The 20662-nt window shown below is 32.5% G+C and overlaps 1 protein-coding gene across 3 annotated transcripts in view; it reads right to left on the reverse strand.

Annotated features, from left to right (window-relative positions):
• Positions 1-3240: 3240 nt before the first annotated feature.
• Positions 3241-20662, reverse strand: part of LOC125062162 (activated Cdc42 kinase-like) — a 30879-nt gene continuing 13457 nt past the window's right edge. For 2 of the 3 annotated variants that reach the window (XM_047667844.1, XM_047667842.1), the window contains 13 exons: positions 19273-19358; positions 18076-18177; positions 16962-17021; positions 16773-16856; positions 16078-16112; positions 15879-16007; positions 15679-15806; positions 13207-13253; positions 12891-13066; positions 12566-12608; positions 12082-12490; positions 9986-10095; positions 3241-3448 (listed from right to left, as the gene is read on the reverse strand). In XM_047667844.1, coding sequence (XP_047523800.1) covers positions 3242-3448; positions 9986-10095; positions 12082-12490; positions 12566-12608; positions 12891-13066; positions 13207-13253; positions 15679-15806; positions 15879-16007; positions 16078-16112; positions 16773-16856; positions 16962-17021; positions 18076-18177; positions 19273-19358 — 1616 coding nt within the window. In that variant the 3' untranslated portion in view covers position 3241. The remainder of the gene's footprint in view (positions 3449-9985; positions 10096-12081; positions 12491-12565; positions 12609-12890; positions 13067-13206; positions 13254-15678; positions 15807-15878; positions 16008-16077; positions 16113-16772; positions 16857-16961; positions 17022-18075; positions 18178-19272; positions 19359-20662) is intronic. The other variant, XM_047667843.1, reaches the window with a different exon arrangement.

A 20662-nucleotide genomic window follows, 5' to 3' on the forward strand; every position in this document is an offset into this window, starting at 1 on the left:
TCAACACCGATTCAATTCCGGGCGACCAAAACTGCTATAGGTGAACATTGTTTCGGGTGTACAATGATCATCTATAGCAGGTGATCAATGAAATCAACACAGAAATGCTTCAGAGGAAAGACAACAACTTAGATATTTAAAAAAGGGCTTTCATAACGTACCTAAGTGATTAAATTTATATGTTAAATATTGAAACCGGAAATGAAGCTATATAAAGGCATGTCATGTTATTTCCATAGTTTTATCTAAATAAATAATATAGTAACCTAAACTTTCTAACAAATCTTATCACGCGAGCTGCAGATTCTTAGAAAAGTGACAATATTTTTAAACTTGTCATTGTTACAAAGCTTTATAATTAATCTTATTATTTTTTCTGTAAAGGAAACCGTTTAATATTTAACAAACACGCCAAGGACGGGCTTACAAAGCAAAAATGGGTCATGAGGCCTCGTTTTACCCTCAGGGGGTGGGGTAGGGGGTCATGAAACTAGGTGATCTCCCGGTTGGCCTGCGGGCACCGGGCTACGAGGCCGATGCATACTTCCAACGTAGCTACGAACTGAATTAAATATGCGTTATTTTCACATTTTTGTGATTATTAACATGTTTTACAGCACTTATCCTTACATCAAATTGTCTTTTATTAAAGCTTCATGGTACCCTTTAATAGGCTCATATAGTCATATAACAGGTGGAATAGAATCAAACACATATAGTATAAACATATATTTCATTAAATTATCCTTTACCAATAGACAATATCAATTATTGTTAAAATAAAACATTGGTTTTCAGTATATAACAAAATAATCATTTACATTATATGTATTCGTAACAATAAGCTAAAAATATTTTTGAATATTCAGCATTAATACCTATACAATTTCCGTACAATACTTACGTTAATTCAAAAGGAGTAATTCAAGTCACACAGGTTTCGAAGTTAACTTGATTCAATGGATAATGATTTTTTCCCGTCACCCCAGAACCCAGACGTGTCTTATAAGAATCTCAACAAATTTATAAAGCATTACCGTAGACAGATAAAAACAAGTAGTAGTACATATTTTAAAATAATTTTATTGAGGTATATAATTTTTTCAGACCGGTAGGGTTTCGTAAGGAAAACGAAAGGTCCTTTTGTGAGATTCACAAGCGAGCTATTTGTACTGTATGTCAAAATTCAATACATTTTTGGTCAGATTAGATCTCGTTTCTGAATCTTACCCATTAGAACGGAAAATCAATGACATTATTTAGTAACAGGTAACTCATCACCCATTTGCTCATATACCAAATATGTATATAAAAATACCAATGGTAAAGTTACCTTCTTAAAAAAATTGTGTAGCGCCATTAAATGCAATTAACTTTTAAATAAATGTAGTTAAATATATTTTTCGTCAATGTCGTAACAAAAATCGTAAAGTTTTAATTTTTTTATATTGAGGTAAATATCATTACAGTGAATCCCGGAAGTTAGTTATTGTTGTAAGATCAGAATCAAAGATACTCGGTAGCGGTATAGAGGGTGTCTACACTTAAATCTTTTCTAAAACAAAATGAAATACTACAGAAAATAGTTTCACGTATATTCGTACATATTTGCTTAAAAAAATTAATTAATTAAACCTTAAAGTTACAAGTAAATAAAAATAAAATTAAAGTTCTAATCCGATCTCTATAAGTCGCAGAAACTAGTATAAAAAAGTAATTTTAGCTTATCCAACAATAGAATATTATAAATAGTAAAATCAATGAATGCCTATATTTCAAGTTATCGATATAAAATACAACTAAAAGGTTAGCTGATTTCATGTTTTTACGATTACATTTTTATTTTCAGAACAAATAATCGCTTCACAGAGCTCACATCCAGGTTAATATATTTATCTCGGAGCGTTATTCTTCCGCTAGGACGTCGATATAAACGGGGTTTATTCGAATGTAGGTCGAGAGGCGCGTCCACGTTCAACGTGCCAAACCCACACACAGGAGACATGATATCATACACGGATGCACACACACACACCGGCCCCGTTCGAGAACTAGGCCGAAAATGTCGCGCATGCGCGGCTGACTATTGCAGCTGTACCCACAAGTAATGAATAGAGGCCGACACCTAGTGTTACCTAAATTATTATCACTGTCCATTCGAATAACGGAATATGGTCGACATGTGATTTTTTCCATCTTTGTGAAAAATCCCTTTCTCAATTATATGTTTAAAAAATCAATAGATATCTAGATTCTAGGTTTAAATTATATTTTATTTTGATGCATTATTAATAAAGGTTTCAGTCGGTTTGTAAGAACACCAGTTTAATAAATTAGGTAAAATAGCATCACCATAAAATATACATAAGAAATTCAAAATTTATTTTGTTGCTGTTTACAGAATGGAAGAACAACGGGAAGAATATTGCAATATATTATTGATATGATCTAGCTTAGCTATATGTTAAACTAAAGCTTGTATAAAATTCAGGTCAGCTTACACACAGGCACAGGTGTACTTAAATTGAGTATATTAAGTGATATAGCATCATAAAATCAATAACTTCGTTAATACGGTCGACCGACCACATGCTACTACCTAAAGCTTAAAAAGTTTTATATAGTACCACACAACTATGCAAAGGTGCGTACGACTTCGACTCTTGAGCTTTGTCATAACTTTACTATAATTTATTATAACGTGTTAAGAACGGTGGTTGTGCATAAATTATTACATATCATCATACCTTATACAGCCATAGAGGTGAATGTGGGGCCCATTATGGGTGCCCGAATAGTTGTAGCGATCTTTCGACATTGTCTACAAGTACAACTCAGAGGAATTTATAAGATTTCGCTTGCAACTTACGATAGATCATTTTGAAATCGTTTTTTTCTATTTCGTGTCTAGCTGTAGTGATATTGGTTTGTTTTCATATGTACGTTATAAGGTAACATGACATATTGTCTAATAGTTCGTTTATAAATAAGACCGTTGGTAGATAGGCATTCAACAGAATATGTGCCTATATCAAAATTTGTGTCACGAGCTTATTGTACAGCGATATTCTAAGTTGGGTCTAGTCTTTCTCTCTTCAGTACACTTTAAAAAATACCTACTACAACAAACTATGTTCCTACCGAAGTAGATTGGTCTAAGCGATCATATAAATATCTACCTAATAAAAGTGAGTAAAGCCTATGTCGGAAAATAAAGGTGCTAGTAAATAAGACAGCGTATTTATACATCTTCCTTTTTATTTAAATTTATAAACGCCGCAGCAGCTTTCGGTACATCACCATCCGCACTTTCTAATTCCTGTTGCAACTCTTCAAATTTTGTTTCTCCTGATCCAGCAACTGCAATCTTCATTTTAAGCAACTTTATGGCAATATGTATGTTCCAATCAGTAAATTCCAACGCTTCAAGGCACTCCTCGGGTGAAATCTGTTAAAAAAGGTTTATTAACATACATGTTTATATAGTCAAAACAACAAAAGCGTAGAAAAAATGTAGCGAAGCAATTACACAAAAGAGCGTATACATAAAAAATGCGTTAAATGTAATGACAACAATAAAAGAAAATCATACATCTATTTTATGAATAATAACGTAATTTTTTTTTCATTTTTTTATAAACAATGGTAAAGTAAATGTAAAAGGGCGATTTTCTAAGGCCGTTTTTTAATATAAAGAAATGGATCTAATTTTTACCATTTATTCAAATCATCCTGATACATTTACAAACAATTTGAACAAATTATAAAGTTAAAATAAAATTAATGAACAGAAAACAATGATAAATTAACTTTATATTACTTCCCATAGTAGTTATTATCTTTTCTTCGATGAATCCATTGTAAGCGTATGTTTTTAAAATAAAATGTCTACGTAAGAAAACTAGTTAGATTGACATTATATCAATATCAACAAAGTTTAAATGAAATCTCCTCCTCTGATTTGGTAATGTTTGACATAATATTTAGGCATTCATAAACAATTGTAATTGACAAAAAAATTAATGAAATTAAAGTAGTTTTTGAAACAACGTTTGTTAAAACATAACGGTTTTATAGAAATTGACACCGAAACTGGAATAAAACGTAACTTTTTGTAAATTTCTATGATAATAAAAATCGAATTAACTATTTTTCCACCATGACACAAAATATCGGTCGTAGAATAAGGGTTAATTAGCTAATACATATTTTGTCACACAAAATCAAAGGAAATAACAATTATTTAAGTAAATTAGGGTTTTAGTAATTATGTTTAAATATTAATAACTAATAACATAGATTAAACGACTGTTGGGTAGCAGCGCAGTTGCAGAAAAAATGTTTCAAAAGAAAAATTGCTCTTTTAGAATTTAAAATATATTTTATTTTAATACCATTCTACGCACGCACTCGTTTGATTCCAGAGAGTTTGAAAAGTGAGTTACAGAATCGCAAGGCAGGTCTTTACTGCGCCCATCATAAAACAAAAGAGTACGCCTATAAGTGTGAAATTTGCTGCTATAGTGTGTCATTAAATTTAAAGAATTTCCCTACACAGCCTTTACAACGAGTACTATTTTTTCGTCAAGCATTCGTAAACGTCAATACGATTATGTCAGTTTTTTTACGAATTCTATAAAACTATGTAAAATCGGGGTTTTTAGTTTCAATAACGCCTGTTAGCTCATTTTTTCAATATTCTATCTAGGTACTATTTTACATTGCAACGATACTATCTGATGTTTTGTTCGTGTATTCGTTCGTATATATAAACGAGGCCTATACTGCGTGAATCGCCAAGAATTTGGTGCACTTGTAGAATCGCTGACAAAACATTTTGAGAAGAGAGATTTTGTCACGTAATAACTTAAATATAACTTGAGATATAATATAAATAAATATAAAGATTATTAAATAGAATTATTATTAGTGAGACAATGTCATCGATACACATCATTGATAATCATCGATTTTTTTAAAGTTTTAACATGCTACCTCGTGGTGTCTTGAAGTTTTTGACATAACAGACCTCTTTGAATAGCTAAATCTTTAAACCTAATAAAAACTTCTACCCTATTAACAAACCTACGAAACCTGAGAAACGATTTCTTTCTAATCTTACGCCTCTCGTAAAAAATTACATAGCCGATTTAAGAAATGTATAAAAATAAGGCTGTAATTTTGAAACATATATTTCACAACATTCATACAACATACGTTTGAATATATGTTAAGTTTATATTTCTAAAACACATTACATATTTTAAAGACGATAAGGAAAGCTATCGTTTTCTTAAAGTAATTAGGTCTCATCTTTAATTAAAATTGATTTAATCATTACTTAAATAAAATTGACTAAACTAGAAATATTTTTTTTAGTAACTTGATATAAAACAGAAAATGCATTGGTTGTTAAAAAGTATCTACATTTTGTATATTACAAGTTTATAACTTTGAAGGGAAGGCAGTCTGTTACAAGCATACTGCGTAAAATATATATACATATATATATATTGATTTTGATTTAATCACAACCTCTGCTGGGTACCGTGAAATGTTTATATGACAGACAAAGTGTTCTGTTTATAAATAAATAAATAAATATTTTTAATAATAAAACTTACATACTAATAAGGAGTCTACCACTCCAACTATTTATATGACACAAAAAGTGCTCTGGTTATTCGTTACTAAACTTACATATTTATTTATTTTATTATAAATAAATAAATATTTTTAATAATATAAACTTCCATACGAATAAGGAGTCAAACACTCCAACAATTTATATGACAGAAAAAGTGGTCTGGTTATATTTTACTAAACTTACATATTAATAAAACTTAATGCTAACCACTTCAACGATTAACATCCAACATTAGACCCACGTACCGATAAGACATAAGACCTAATATTAACGCACCGTAGAGACTGATATTCTGCATATGGAAACCGGGTAAGTGGTTAAAACGAGAATAAAATACTAACACGTTATACACATAGACAGTTAAACTTATAATCATTGCTAAAAACCCGAACCGTAGCTAAATTCTTCTTAGGACGGCCAAGCAATCCTTTAAGTCTAAGTAGACGAAATTAAATTCTTTAATTAATAAATAGTTAGAGTTTTAATTTGATTTACAATTTTGCACTTAGACTTACAGGATTACATTTGATTACAAAAATCTTTTTAAACACCTTAAATATAATTAAGCAAGAATTTTATCTGTCGTTATTACGTATATTAAACGGTAGTTCGACGATAGGTTTTAATGTGTGAGATCCTAGCATTACATATATATTGCCACTACGTTTTAATGTAATGTTGCTCTTTGCAAAAATATATTTTATAAATAATCTTAAATTTGAGAGAAAAAAGCAAAACATATTTTATAAATACTAGTATTAAATTTGTGAACTTTCCCAAAAACATATTTTATTTTTAGTTTTTAATCGGCGAGCCTTGTAATATGTGAATTGTCTAGTAAATATACGTTAAGTATACATTCATAAATAAATTATTAAAGAATTTTAATCTCAATAATAGAAAAAAATTGTCCACAATTAATTGACACCATAATTAGCTTTGAATTGAGATTTAAAATACTGAGTTAACAATGCTGCATAACGAAATAACGATATTTACGTTTATTCATAAAAAATAAATCAGTTATCTATTAAGATGATATATAATATTTATGTTAACGTCCAATATAAAACTGTCTCTTTCTTCCTACAATAAAACTGCATTAGACGTGAGAGACTAATCAATTTTTTTGCATTATTCATAATTTGTTATAAATTAGGTTTTATGTTTTCTTATTTAATTATTATGTGATATTGTCAGTTGTATTTTTGTATTAATAAGTTTTAAAATAGAACAATAGAACAGAGTGTGACCCCTTAACAGAGTTGTGTTATTGGACAGTTTTTTTATGTTAAATATCCTTTTAACTAAATTAGATTAGTTTTAAATACTTATTAGTCTTAAGTTAGGCTCGATCGTAATGTTAAATTTATATTTACTGTAAGAATAGATCAGGAAATAAAAAAAATAGTTGATGCTACCTACGATTTCGATTCTATCGAAAAAAAAAAAATAGAATTCAAAATAAGTCTGATTTAGTAGATATAACTGTACTATTTTATGTCTGTAGAGTTTCTTAAATTTTGCTATCTTTATAAAACGCACAACTACATTAAGATAAATTAAGTCGGAATATTTGAAGTACGTATTAAAAGTACGAGTAAAAATGTTTAGAAATCGATATAAAAAGAGATTATTGGATCCGAATGTAAAGAAACGGTATGTTAATAAATCATATACATCCTACAGGTTTTAGGAACATCGTATTTTTAACAAATTTTTGTTACGAACCCACTGCTCGATTCTGCTATCATTAATTCCTTTAAAATTACGTAAAATTAAAAAAAATATATAGTTGCAATTTATATCAGCAAATTAATTGAACAAAAATTAATTATACGTATAGGTAATTAATAAAAAAAATAACAAATGCCTGCAGAATCGAGCAGTGGAAACCTGTACATTAGTACTGTACAACCTGTATTACGTTATTTGTACGTTTATCTCTAGTCCATTATTTTCTTTGGAATTTGAATTAAACAGTTTTAACTATAGCTGACGACTGATTTAGTTTTTATGAATGGCCATACATTTCTAGAATCTATTAGATATATATTTTATTGTGTAGAAATTTAGAATCTATCACATTCATTTTCATTGTATTTTTGCGACAATACTTTGTGTTAAATGTAGGGATGGAATATTGGAATGGATGCGATTACACAAAGTTGGACGGAAATGTGATGTTATGTTAAAATACAGCAAGTATTTTCGTTTAACCAAAAACAAATAGGCCATCACTTCATTTAAATCGTAGGCCATAAATACTGAATCAACACATATACACTTAAGTTGCACTAAGTATGGCTCAACTATAATGTAGGGCAAATATTTTTGGAATTCGAAAGAAGGAAACAAAATAAGATTATTAATAGTAAACTATTCATAAATTAGAGTTTGTTAAATTTATAGAGATAGGTAACATTGAGCTTTCATGCACTCACCATTATTTCTCAGAAAAAAACTAAATCGACTTAAATCAGTCTACGTGAATGTAGACTTATTAAGAAAATTGTATTCCAAACTTTCTTGAGTTCTTGAGCAAAATAAAATATCGAACGAAAATTCTATTAAGGTTAATTATCAAAGTGACAAATGACAGATAAACGCGGTTCGCCCTAAAATTTCGAACAAGTAAAGTAAAGCTACCTATCTCTATCTAAATAACTGTAAAATGATATGATTTTAATATTACTGAAATATTACTCGCCTTGTTTCAAAAAATGCCAAATTGAAAATAATGATATGTAATTTTATAGTTAGTGTATAGTATACATATAAGGATATGTTTTAAATTATTTATGTTAACTAAAAATGTACTGATTTCTTATGACTTATACGAAGCTAAAAAAAATTGACCATATTAAAAATCGTATAACAGTTAGGAATCATTTCGGCGTCACCTCTTACAAATTAATTACATATAGATTCTACAACTACTTGTTAACTTTACTTTCTAAGTAAATAGATTAAAAAACTTTGAAAGTAACGAAGTCTAGACTAGACATATAAATTTGCAGTATAAAAGTAAATGTAGATATTGATCCATACGTGGGTAACACTGAAAATGTTTAGAATCGGCCAGTTAGAAACATTCGTCATAGTCGTAGATCTGACAAATGGTAAACTTTACAGGGCAGCCATATCAATATAATTTAATCATGTTAGATTTTTGTCATAACTTTTTTAATTCATATTCTGTAATGAAAATTGGCATACAAGCAAACAATAGGGTTTCTTTTGAAAGAAAATAAAAATAATAAAATTAAATTACACAGTTTTCTAGAAAAATTTATGAGCGTCTATCAAATCCGTCACTTTACCGACTCGTTAATTTGAAATTTAAAACACCTGGATTTTTTTTAAATGTAATCTTAATATTTTGTCAATGTAGTATTTTGGATTTTTTTCAAATCCGACATTGTTCTACGATCATGACGCATTGCTAATGAAAACTTTTTTTGCATTTCAATTTTAGAACTGTTTGGTAACCTAATTTAGTATATTGCATTCATTTGTCATTTGTTTTTGTGAATTGGCGGCAAATCTAAAACTCTTGTTACACGTGAAAATGAACCTAACGCGAGAAAATTTTCAGTCAATGATTTATTATGACATTCGTTGTGGGCTTACTCAACAACAAAGCTATGATAGGCTGCGATTAGTATTTCTTAATGACGCCCCATCTCGTGCCACTATTTACAATTGGCTTAAGCGTGGACGTAGCAATCTCAATGATGATCCGCGTGAGGGTCGTCCTTTAACAGCAACTTCTGAAGATAACATCAGTGCTGTGCGACGCATGATACAGTAAGATAAGAGAGTGACCTATCAGCAGATACGGGCAAGCCTAGGCATTAGTATGATTCAAGTTCAAAACCGGATTGTTGAATATTTGACTAGTGCAGGTGTTGAGATAATGAGTCATGCGCCATACAGTCCTGACCTGGCACCCTGCGACTTTAATTTTTTCCCAAGAACCAAAGATGAAATTTTAGGTATTCGCTTTAGGAGCCCTGAAGATGCGGTAAAAGCGTACGAAAATTCCATAGAAGGGTTTTCTCAGTGGTTCCATCGAATGCGACGATGAGTAGAGGGGAACGGAGATTACTTCGAAAAACAATAAAAGTATGTGCAACTTTCTACATTAAGCCGTTTTTCATTTTCAAAACATTTTCAGTGTTATCTAGGTAACTATAATTCTAAAAGTATACAGTCAATGTGACTTACAAAATTAATGATAGTAAGTATTAATCACATAAGTTAAACATTAAGCTCTGACAATAATTCTTATTCAATTGACCTATAAATAAATTATTTGGATATATAAATTTATACCTCCTTTAGCACCTTATTCATGATTCTAACTTCATCAGATTCCACCCCTCTCTGTTTCGATGACGGCTTCCTATCAGCAAATTGAAGGAGATCCTCCACTGAAACGTGATCTGAAAAATGTTTTTATTAATTATAGGGACGAACGCTTGCAGGTGATTCGGAACAATACTATCGCATGGACATGTAGGATTTGGTAATCTATATATATAAAAAGAAAATGGTGTTCGTTTGAGGCTCTTTTACGCTTAAACCACTGATCGTATCGACATGAAACTACCACCATTCGATGCGAAATTTTTCCTAGATGGCTATTTATTTTTTTAATTCCAACGTTCCTTCATTTTTTTATTGCTGTTTTACTTTTATAAAAATTTATCCATACGGACTTCACCGCGGAAACATTCGGGGAGGCTTCCTAGAACCTCTAAACGTCAACATCTGTTAAAAACTCGATTTTCGAAATATTTCAATTTTCTTAGCGGGAAGTTAAAAAGAAGAATAATAAAAATATGAAAAAAAATAAAATAATGAAACATAAAATTTATTTTAATTCGTCCAGCAAAGCGGGCGCGAAACGGCTAGTAATAATATAGTCATAAAGCTCGTTTTATTTCCAATCATGACAAAAACAAATTATAATACTCAACAGAAGTGGCAATGCTCATGTTAATTAGCCGCTCTACCTCAAGTTCTTCATTTTTATCTTCGAATGATAATTGTTTACCAAGGTATATGTAGTTTTACATTTTCCAGAGGCTTTCTGTTAAGGTATACTGTAGTGTTTGTAGCAACCGCGCAGTTTATCATTATTTTAGTTTTGTGGTCGTTTCAAGGCCTACTTTTTCACTTTCTTCGTTTAAGGTAATTATCATCTTTTCCAGTTCCTTACTTGTTTCAGCGAATAAGACAGACAGATGTAGGCCTTTGATAGCATAATAAAAAATATGTATACAACATATGGAACAGTTTTCCAGCGGTCTTCTTTAAGGATTTATTGAGAATCAATTTACAGGATTTTCGTTTCAATATATAATTTATATTATGAGAGTTTAAAAAATTCCTACGTTTTAAAAACAGCAATAATGATGCGAATTTAATAGGATATATAAATTACATTGTCGTAATCCGTGATACATATATTTTATGATATACATGCTACTTAACAGTTAAATTACATTTGTAGCAGTGAAACGATTTCTTAATTGGCTCCGTGTTTTGAAGTTTAAATTTTTTATCGTAGACGTATAGTTCAATATTGCTGTAGTGTATAAAAGGTATTTTAGTAGGGTTAGAATCTTGAAATATTTGGAATTTTAAATATATTATAGTTGCGACCTTTTTAATAGTTCCGGTGATAATTATACATGCAAAATTGTGTCTAAACTAAAATTGCCGCTAAACGAATCTTATCATAATAAGATTATACTAAAGCTCATTTTCAAAACGCTCACCTTATGGAAAGTTATGCCGCCGCACCGTACACTAAATGCCAGAAGGCTCGCGAGTGCCTTGCCGGCCTTTTAAAAAAAGGTGTGCTCTTTTCTGAAAGACCCTAAGTCGAATTGTTTCGTATATACTTTAGTGGGCAGCTGGTTCCACATAGTGACGATGTGCGGCATAATCTGCCTTAAAAATGGCTGTTGTGCAACGGCGGACGTCGATGTGATACGGGTGGAATTGAGGAAGAATGGTTTGATAGATAAAAATGCATTTCAGTTCTGGAATACCAAGGATTTCTTTCGTTTTTCTTAATGTCACTTAATTTTATTTTTAATATTGGATATTTAATCGATTCTTTTACCTATATTTTTAAACAACTTTCATGGATTGACATCGGAAATTAAAATTATCGTTAATAATATTACTAATTTGTATGGGTCCACTGAAAATCACTGTTGTTGTTGGAAACAGAAACTTGATGCTGAGTTTCCATTTTTGATTAACTTTTTTATTTTTTTGTGTATTTAGCTTTAATCAAAAATTTATATTTTTCTTTCTTTTTAGGCCAACCGTTTCGAAGTAAGTAAAAAATAAAGCGTCTATAACAGGACAACTTGAGTTTAGACATTAAGTTAGTGAATTAGGATCAAAGTTACCTTTATGATTAGTCCTCTCGCTGCTAGAAGAACCACCTTTAAGGAATACTTCTTCGAATATAGCATCTTCCCCCTCATCCGTTACGGCGTCATAGTTACTTAAATAGCACATGAAAGGATTTTTTGATAAATCCGGCAAAACAATGTCTTCACACGACGGATAGAATGGGTTGGTTGCTGGGTCCATTATGGAGGGGTTGTTGCGTACAGGGCCCTCCGAGTATTCGTTCTGGATTACAGTACCAATGTTTTGGTAGGTATTTACGGGGGCTTGTCTTGGCCTAGTGGTAAGCGGAGATGGTTGTGGCTCACAGCAAATTGGGAAGCGAAGTGGGTGCTTTCGCACGTGTCGTGGCTTGTCAACTAGTTTTGGTTTGGTGGTCCGTGGAGGCAGAGGGATTTCATTGCCCTGGAATTGTTTTTAATACTTTAAGTTAAAATTGTAAATGGTATCAAACTGTAATTACTGTCGGCTAACACTTACATCATTGCAGCACGTGTCAACGACACGGGGGTTAATGAACACCCTGAAACGTAAATAAATTATTATACAGCTTGTTATAACTGTATGAAGATACCTTATTTTTAATGCTTTGTTCTTTAAGTACGGATCTCATCTATTGACTCTACTCTAGAAAGAGAATTCAGAACAGATTTAGTTGTAACTATAACATATTTGAGTACTCGGTTGACTGTTTTTGGCTCCGTACAATATAGCGGTATGTTTTACTTATGCGTTTTTGTATTAAACCAAAGTACCCAGTCTATATATCAGTCAGATATATATGTAGGTAAAAAATGCTACTCACTTGCTCGATGTCGATGGCAAGGAGTTAAAAACAACTCTTGGCGATTGGTTTCGCGTCTCCTTGGGAATCGTTGAAGTAGATGGATTTTCTTGGGGCAATTGGATGGTAGAAATTGCTGAGGTGGGCCCTTCAACTAGGCTAGCATACACCATCTTTGATTCTTCAGTTATCGTTTCCTACCAAACAAGTATTGTTAAAATACAATATTATATCACTTACAAAGAAAATAAGAATATTTCTCTCGGACAAGACATTGGTCTGCCAAATAGGCATAGTGTGTCCTCAAGCAATAAATACGTAAAAATTCAAGTGTTACCTGAATGTTTGGAACGCTATTGGCTTCCTCGCTGAAATTGCGTTTCCCTGTTGAAATATAAAACAAATTAGTACCGGTAAAATAATCGTACCAAACACGGACGTGATTTTTATATTTGGAAGACATATAGAAAATCAAATTTTCAATCATATTTATTTAAAATTGACATTCTAGATGACGAAATATATATACCACGACAGCGTTTGGTACTTCGACGAAACAAGACATTACTACCTTTAGCAGAAGCGATAGTTGAAATGTATACATCAAGATAGATTTGCCATAGGAATAATAGCTGCACAGTTGCACACCTAGAAGATTTTACTTATTATTTATGCTAAGGATGCAGCAGTCAAGGTCGATATTTCAGAACGAATCGCAAATCTTTTAAGGATTGACAAAATGGTCAAAGATCACAGAAAATTAACGTTCCGAAATATGCCATTCTGGTCGTACACACTGTGTAAGCATAACATATTTAACGATTGACAAAGACGGTCAATCTTTAAAGCGATCTTCTATCGGTCAATATTCATAAACATATCATAAATTTAAAATATTCACGAGCTATATGAAGGGTTCATGCATAGAAGGATCAATGCAACGTCTAATGTGTACAACCAGGTAAGTTACTTGCTATCCAGCAACATAGATTATTATTAAGGGTGACGTTCAATATATATATTTAAAGTAAAAGCAAACATTTCAAAACATATATGGCAGTTTATAACAAAGTAATCAATACAGAAAAAGTTTTACGAAGTTTTACTACACGATAAATTCTCTCAAGATTTAATCTAATTAAGCAAAACTAACACGACAATTGTATACTACCACTACAGTATTTATTTTTGTTTTATTTCAATTTAATCGACATTTAGCTTGTGTATAAAGCCTCTGGTACCTCTTATGTAAAATATAATCACATTTATGAACTTTAGTATATAAAGTTCATCATCATGAACGGACTAGTTTGCTTTTACCTCAAAAGACATTTAATACAAATATTTACATGTGTACAGCTTAGAAGGGGCTCGCAAGAACTTGTCTTAAAGGTAAGGAACTAAAGTATACCATAACAATGTATAAACGAAAAGATTCTCTTCAGCCATCCCAGTCAGTTCCTAAAAAGTATCTACAAAATTCGTTGTCAGAAGCTAATCAGCAGCTTGCGTCTAGGCTTTTCTCATACTTCCATTCCAACACTTGTTGCTTTACGTCAATTTGACATCATTTGTTAAATTGTGTGAGTAAAGCCTATCAGTATTTATAGGATAGGGACACAAAAACATTAACCACAAGAAGTATAAAGCACAGCGCAAATACCATGAACATTCAATTCTTGTAAATCATATGTAAGATGCATTTTACAATGCACAGAATCATATCAGAGCTCACGATAACCTAAGAAATACTAGTCCGCTAGACCGAACCGAACCGAACGGACGCAGTTCTTGCACACGACAATATGAAGACAGGCTAACAACATTAATTGCCAATTATATTAAACTTAATAAACTTAAAAGGATCGCTCAAATAATAACAAATGCTCTATAATTTTTATATTAATTTGCGTCATAATTTAACGCTCATTACCATGAATTCCACAAAATGCTTTGGGTTTCATATTTTTACAACAAGGCTAAAATAAAACCATACACGCACAAAGAAGCAAACCTAAGCTGTTAGGTTAAAACAAAACAAAACCAATTATTCGAGCAAACATCGAAAATATAAAAAAGGTTATTTACGCGGAAAACAGCAGAACCAGGATATTTCCTGAGGTTCTCTGTTGGGAAAAGAAAAACCATTATATGAGGGAAATAAATTCAATTACAAAGAATAACCATTTCAAAAGTTAAGAGGCGGGCCAGGTATCTGTAACAAAGGTGAAGAATAAATGTAATGTATATTCATTTATAGCACCAAATTTTACCGCTAAAACGTGGGGAAGATGGGAAAAATTACTATAATTCGATTGAGCACGTTCACATGTATCGTTAGGGGCCATCCATAAAGTCCGTCACATGTTAATGGGGAGGGAGGGTATCACCGAAGTGTGACATCGTGTGACAAGGGGCATGGGGGGGGTCAATACTTTTGTGACGTCACATGTTAAAATTTTAAATACTAAAACGCAAAGTTTGGATGTGAATTAAAATTTACGAACTTGATCTATATTTATTAATAATTTATAGAAAATAGCTGTTTTCTCTCGATTATTTTTAAATAAATTTAAAAAAGGTGTGACGTCACATCAGGAGGGGGGGTTATTGAAATGTGACAACCTGTGACAAGGACGGGGGAGGGGTTCAAAAGTCCTAATATTCGTGTGACGTACTTTATGGATGGCCCCTTACATAATATTATTTTTACAAATATAAAGATTTATTAACAAGTTTTTGATATAACATTAATCTTATATACATCTTATTAATTACCCATTATTAATTTTACATTCAAAACCTTTACCACATATCTCCTTTTCACCTTCGTGATGGTTATTATGATGAAGTGAAACTAGAGGAAATTTAAAATGAAACTTTAGTCGTTCACTTGGCGACGTCGGCAATTTTGTTTCGTCCAAACCCGTCATTGATCTGAAATTACATGAAAAAATGTAATCATTTTATTTAAACTTATTATATATAAAAAGTCATATAAAGACTTACTTAGAAGTAATTTCGTTTGCTAAGGCGACCGCCGTATCCAACGTTCTTGTGTCATGAGCGGACATAAGTTTCATTGTCGCTGTGTGGAATGATTTTTTTTTCTCTGTCTTGTTCAATGTATGTGCTCTGCTACAGAAAATATACATTTTACTCTAAATATCACACATTATCAACAATTTGTTATAAGAAGTATACATACCTAATAGCTGCGTCTATTTCATGGTGAAGGTTGATCTGCAAGCAGTCGATATATTTTAGTATGTATAGTTACACCTTGGAACAAAGTCTAAATTACGTACTACTAGGACTACCAATAACAGCAATAAACATCAGTTAAGCTTAACACAAATATACACACAAAGCCTACAAATGAAAAGCAAGTCTAAGATTATTTCGGAAATTTACAATAACGAAAAAAATATAATTTAAGGATATTATCACTTACTAACAAAAAAGGAAGAAAAATAGTCAAAGTTTAAATATAATATGAACTGTAGCAAATGGACCTGGACCCATATAGAGACAAATCGTCATCATAGCTCTGAAAATTATCATAAAATATATTCAAAACAAGATGGTACAGTACTAGTAGTAACTGATTTCGTAGCAACATTTTAAAATCAGTTGAGTTGCTCAGTTTTATAAGTGTTAACATATATATATGTTATACTGGAAAACCAATACCTAGATTTTTTTTTTTCGCTTTAATCCCCTGCTATAGTGTCCAGGGACTTTTTTCCATCTCTTTTAGTTTCTTATCTACTAAAAGGAACATAAAATAAAATAATAAATTCATTTGTGTTATATATTACGTGGGCTCACTTATAATCTTGTAAGGGGGGTGTGTGGTGTCGGTAATAAATTAAAAAACAAGTTTATCAACAATAAACTTACTTCATTGCGGCGTCTGTCATCTAAATTTCGAAACATAGACTCCATTTCGTCAAGTAAGCTTTTACTAAAGTCCGTGGAAGCTTTCTGAAAATTATCGACAACAATAATTAACAATTTTAATTATTTATATACTAAACGAAAATTATTTCGTATTAAATATTTTTACAAATTATTATCAAATTTATTTACCATAATAACTGCGTCTGGTGAAGGTACATCAGCTTTCGCATTATCAGTAGCCGTGCTTTCCTGTAAATTAATTGCTATACCCCATTATTTATAGAAATTAAATCAGTCTTATTACACTGTTTTTACGTAAGCCGTTGTCATATTTTTGTATACCATATTATATGAATTTTACGTATAGTACACCTAAAAACCAGGGCCTGATATAGAGGTCTGGAGGCCTCGGGACAATAAAGGAGTGGAGGCCCCCTGGCCAAATTATTTTCCTAATTAACAATTTTTTCAGTCAATGCTTTTAGTATTTAACAAGCATATAAAATATGTCAAAAGAAAAATTGTTTACTAGTGTTACTTAATCGGAATTTAAAACTTTTTATTCCGAAGTCTCTATTGTGAGGGCCCCTCCTTTGTGGAGGCCCCAGGGCCGTAGCCCTTCCCAATATCTGGCCCTGTTTAAAACGTGTATGATTAAACAAATTATATTCAATGGAAAAATCCATCTATGGTAGAGCTTAAACAGTGTAATAGCGACTTTGTTTTTAGAAAAGAGTGCATCAATAGCTATCATAGGCATAACTATAACAAAAAATTAAAATAAAGAAGCATATCTTGATGCAACGTAAGAGAAAATATTTTTTTTTTTTGCCAAAGCTAAATAAAAGAAAACACCAATATTTATTGATCATTCATTACCTTATGCATCTCGACGAGAACACAAAATATGCTTCTGATATGTCATAATTGAAGATCTACCCTTTATTATCCTGTACCCGCCTCTTATTAAATTTTAAATTATTTTGACTGATTAAGGGAGCGTTCAAGTATTACGTCACGTAATTTTTGGAGATAATTGCACTCCCCCCCCCCCCTGCAGCTTTTGTAAGTATAGTAAAACGTTCCGTGACCACCTAGTAACTCTTCATACCTAAAAGCTACCATTATGTGGTGTAAAGTACTGGAAAGTCGAAAATAATATTAACAATAACGCTTAATTCAATCCCCGCCCCGCATCGTAACGTTTTACAAAAATCCCCCCCCCCCCCCCTCTCCCAAAATTTGTTACGTAATACTTGAACGCTCCCTAATAAGAAATTATTAAAATAAATAAAATACATACGGTGTCTGTGTCGGAGATTTCATGGTACTCGTGGGTTTCTGCGGATCTTCCTTGGATTCCATCTTCGGTTTTATGTGAGCGCCCGAGGGTCGCCGACTTTACCTTAAATATTTTATTTAAAGTAAGGACTGATTGACCATAACATAATATTTTTATAGGATAGGAGGACATAGGAGCGTAACAGACGCGCCCCTATAGGCCAGTAATGACAGACCCATGGACACCCATTTTTATGGGTGCGTTGAATGCCTTTGAGGGACTATGCTCTCTTTTAAAAATAAACTTGGAGATCGTCCCAAAGAAGAAAAAAAAAACTTTAGAGCAAAAAATGTCGTTACAACTTTTGGTCTTAATTTATTCCGTCTAGCCCCCTTTCGCAACGCTCGATAACTTCGTTCCAACAAGACTAATTTAGTTAAGTGATTCCAAAAATAATTTTCATTTCTTATCCCTACAAAAAAAAGACCAACACCACGAGGTGTTCTTAGGCGGTCACCCATCCAAGTACTGACCTCGCCCGACGTTGCTTAACTTCGGTGATCGGACGAGAACCGGTGTATTACAATAGCAAATAGCAAAAAAGTGTCGTGACAACTTTTCGTAAGAATTTTTTCCGTCTAGCCCCCTTTCACAACGCGCGATAAGGAACTTCGTTCCAATTATATCAGAGTAATTTTGTAGAGGATCTCTCAAAACTAAAAAGTGAAAAATAATTCCTAATTTAGGCTGAAAATGGTAATGAACAAAAAATACTGTATTTTTTGTTCATTTTGTTCATTATTAGTTCATTTGGCCTTCAAATAATTGTAACATTTCAATGGACAGACAAACTATTTTGCGGGAGTGACAAGGGTAGATATATTTTTTATTTTTTTATGTTATGTAATGTCGTGAAAGAATTTCAGTTATGTTAAAACAAACTTTAAAATGTTCCTCAAATTGTGGTTTACTTTTTATTAAGCGTTCTTAATTATTTTACCAATATTTACTTTCTATATTTTACGCTTTGCACTAATTTTCATACTAGACGAACTATTTTGCCGCGGGGCTCGTATGTTTTTCATTAATTTTTATAAAAATAATCTGCTACAGCTTATAAACTTAGCTCACTTTAAAAATTACATTAATTCTTTTTTTTATAAACAACTCTGACATTATTGCCTCTTGAAGGCAACGCTTATTAAATATTAGTCTTACCTTACTCAGAAGACTCTTGCTTGTCGTCGGTTCTAGGACTGATTTCAAATGACCCTTCTTGATCGGCTTCTGTTTCGAATCAACGCCTGAAATATATATATAAACAATCTCCGTTTAATCCTTTCGAGAACATAATCGTCAGCTTTGCCGATAAGTACCCAATTATTTTGGAGATGAAAGGAATTTTTTTATTATTAAAGTTAATAATTAGCCAGAATTACTTAAGCCGGTAATACTTGAATTTGGTTTATTTAAGTTTAATAAAATACAAAATCTGATTTATTTAATTCGTAATATTTACTTTAATTTTTCAAACTGGAAATGAGAGTATTACCATTTCTCATAATTCCCTTAAAGATCCTCGTGAATAATTATAAATTCGGCCTTCAGTATATAGCCCACTTAAATAGCAAAAGGTATTATTTTTTATAAAACAGGGTGCAAAAGGGCAGGAGGCTCATCTGATGTTAAGTGGTACCGCCGACCATAGACATTCTCAATGCCAGAGGGCTCGCGAGTGCGTTGCCGGCCTTTTAAGAATTGGTAAGCTCTTTTCTTGAAGGACCCTAAGTCGAATTGGTTTGGAAATACTTCAGTGGGCAGCTGGTTCCACAAAGTGGTGGAGCGCGGCAAAAACGCTCAGTTGTGGAACAGCGGACGTCGAGGTGATACGGGTGGAATTTCGTATTCTGCTTGACGTCCGATGATGAAACTCAGCTGCAGGTATTAATCCGAACAACTCCTTTGAACACTCTCCATGGTAAATGCGGTAGAAGTTGCAGAGTGACCCCACATCTCTACGCAACGCCAAAGGATCAAGCCGCTCGGAGAGGGATTGGTCGTCGACGATTCGAGCTCCGTCGATGACGATCTTGATGCTCCGATCGGCCAGGAAGCTGGAAATCCAGTCACATAATTTCTCGGGCAGCCCGTAGGCTGGAAGTTTCGAGAGCAGTGCTCTGTGCCACATCCGATCGAAGGCTTTCGCTATGTCCAAACTAACCGCTAGCGTCTCCCCCTTGGACTCAATTGCCTCTGCCCATTTATGTGTAAGGTATACAAGAAGGTCACCAGACGAACGACCACGACGAAAGCCGTACTGATAATCGCTAATCAGCTGGTGGCCCTCTAAATACCTCAAGAGCTGGCCATTAATAATGGATTCCATTATTTTGGAGAACAAGGAGGTTATAGCTATTGGGCGATAGTTGGACGGATCAGAGCGATCGTCTTTTTTAGGAATCAGATGTATCGAAGCGGTCTTCCAGCACTTCGGGACAGTGCCGAGCGAGTACAGGTACCGGAAAAGGCGCGTTAAGACCGGAGCCAACTCAGGAGCAAGTACGCAACACAATTGGGGGGATACCATCCGGCCCGCTCGACTTATGAA

This window comes from Pieris napi, chromosome Z (assembly GCF_905475465.1).
Source record: "Pieris napi chromosome Z, ilPieNapi1.2, whole genome shotgun sequence".
Taxonomy (NCBI): Eukaryota; Metazoa; Arthropoda; class Insecta; order Lepidoptera; family Pieridae; genus Pieris; species Pieris napi.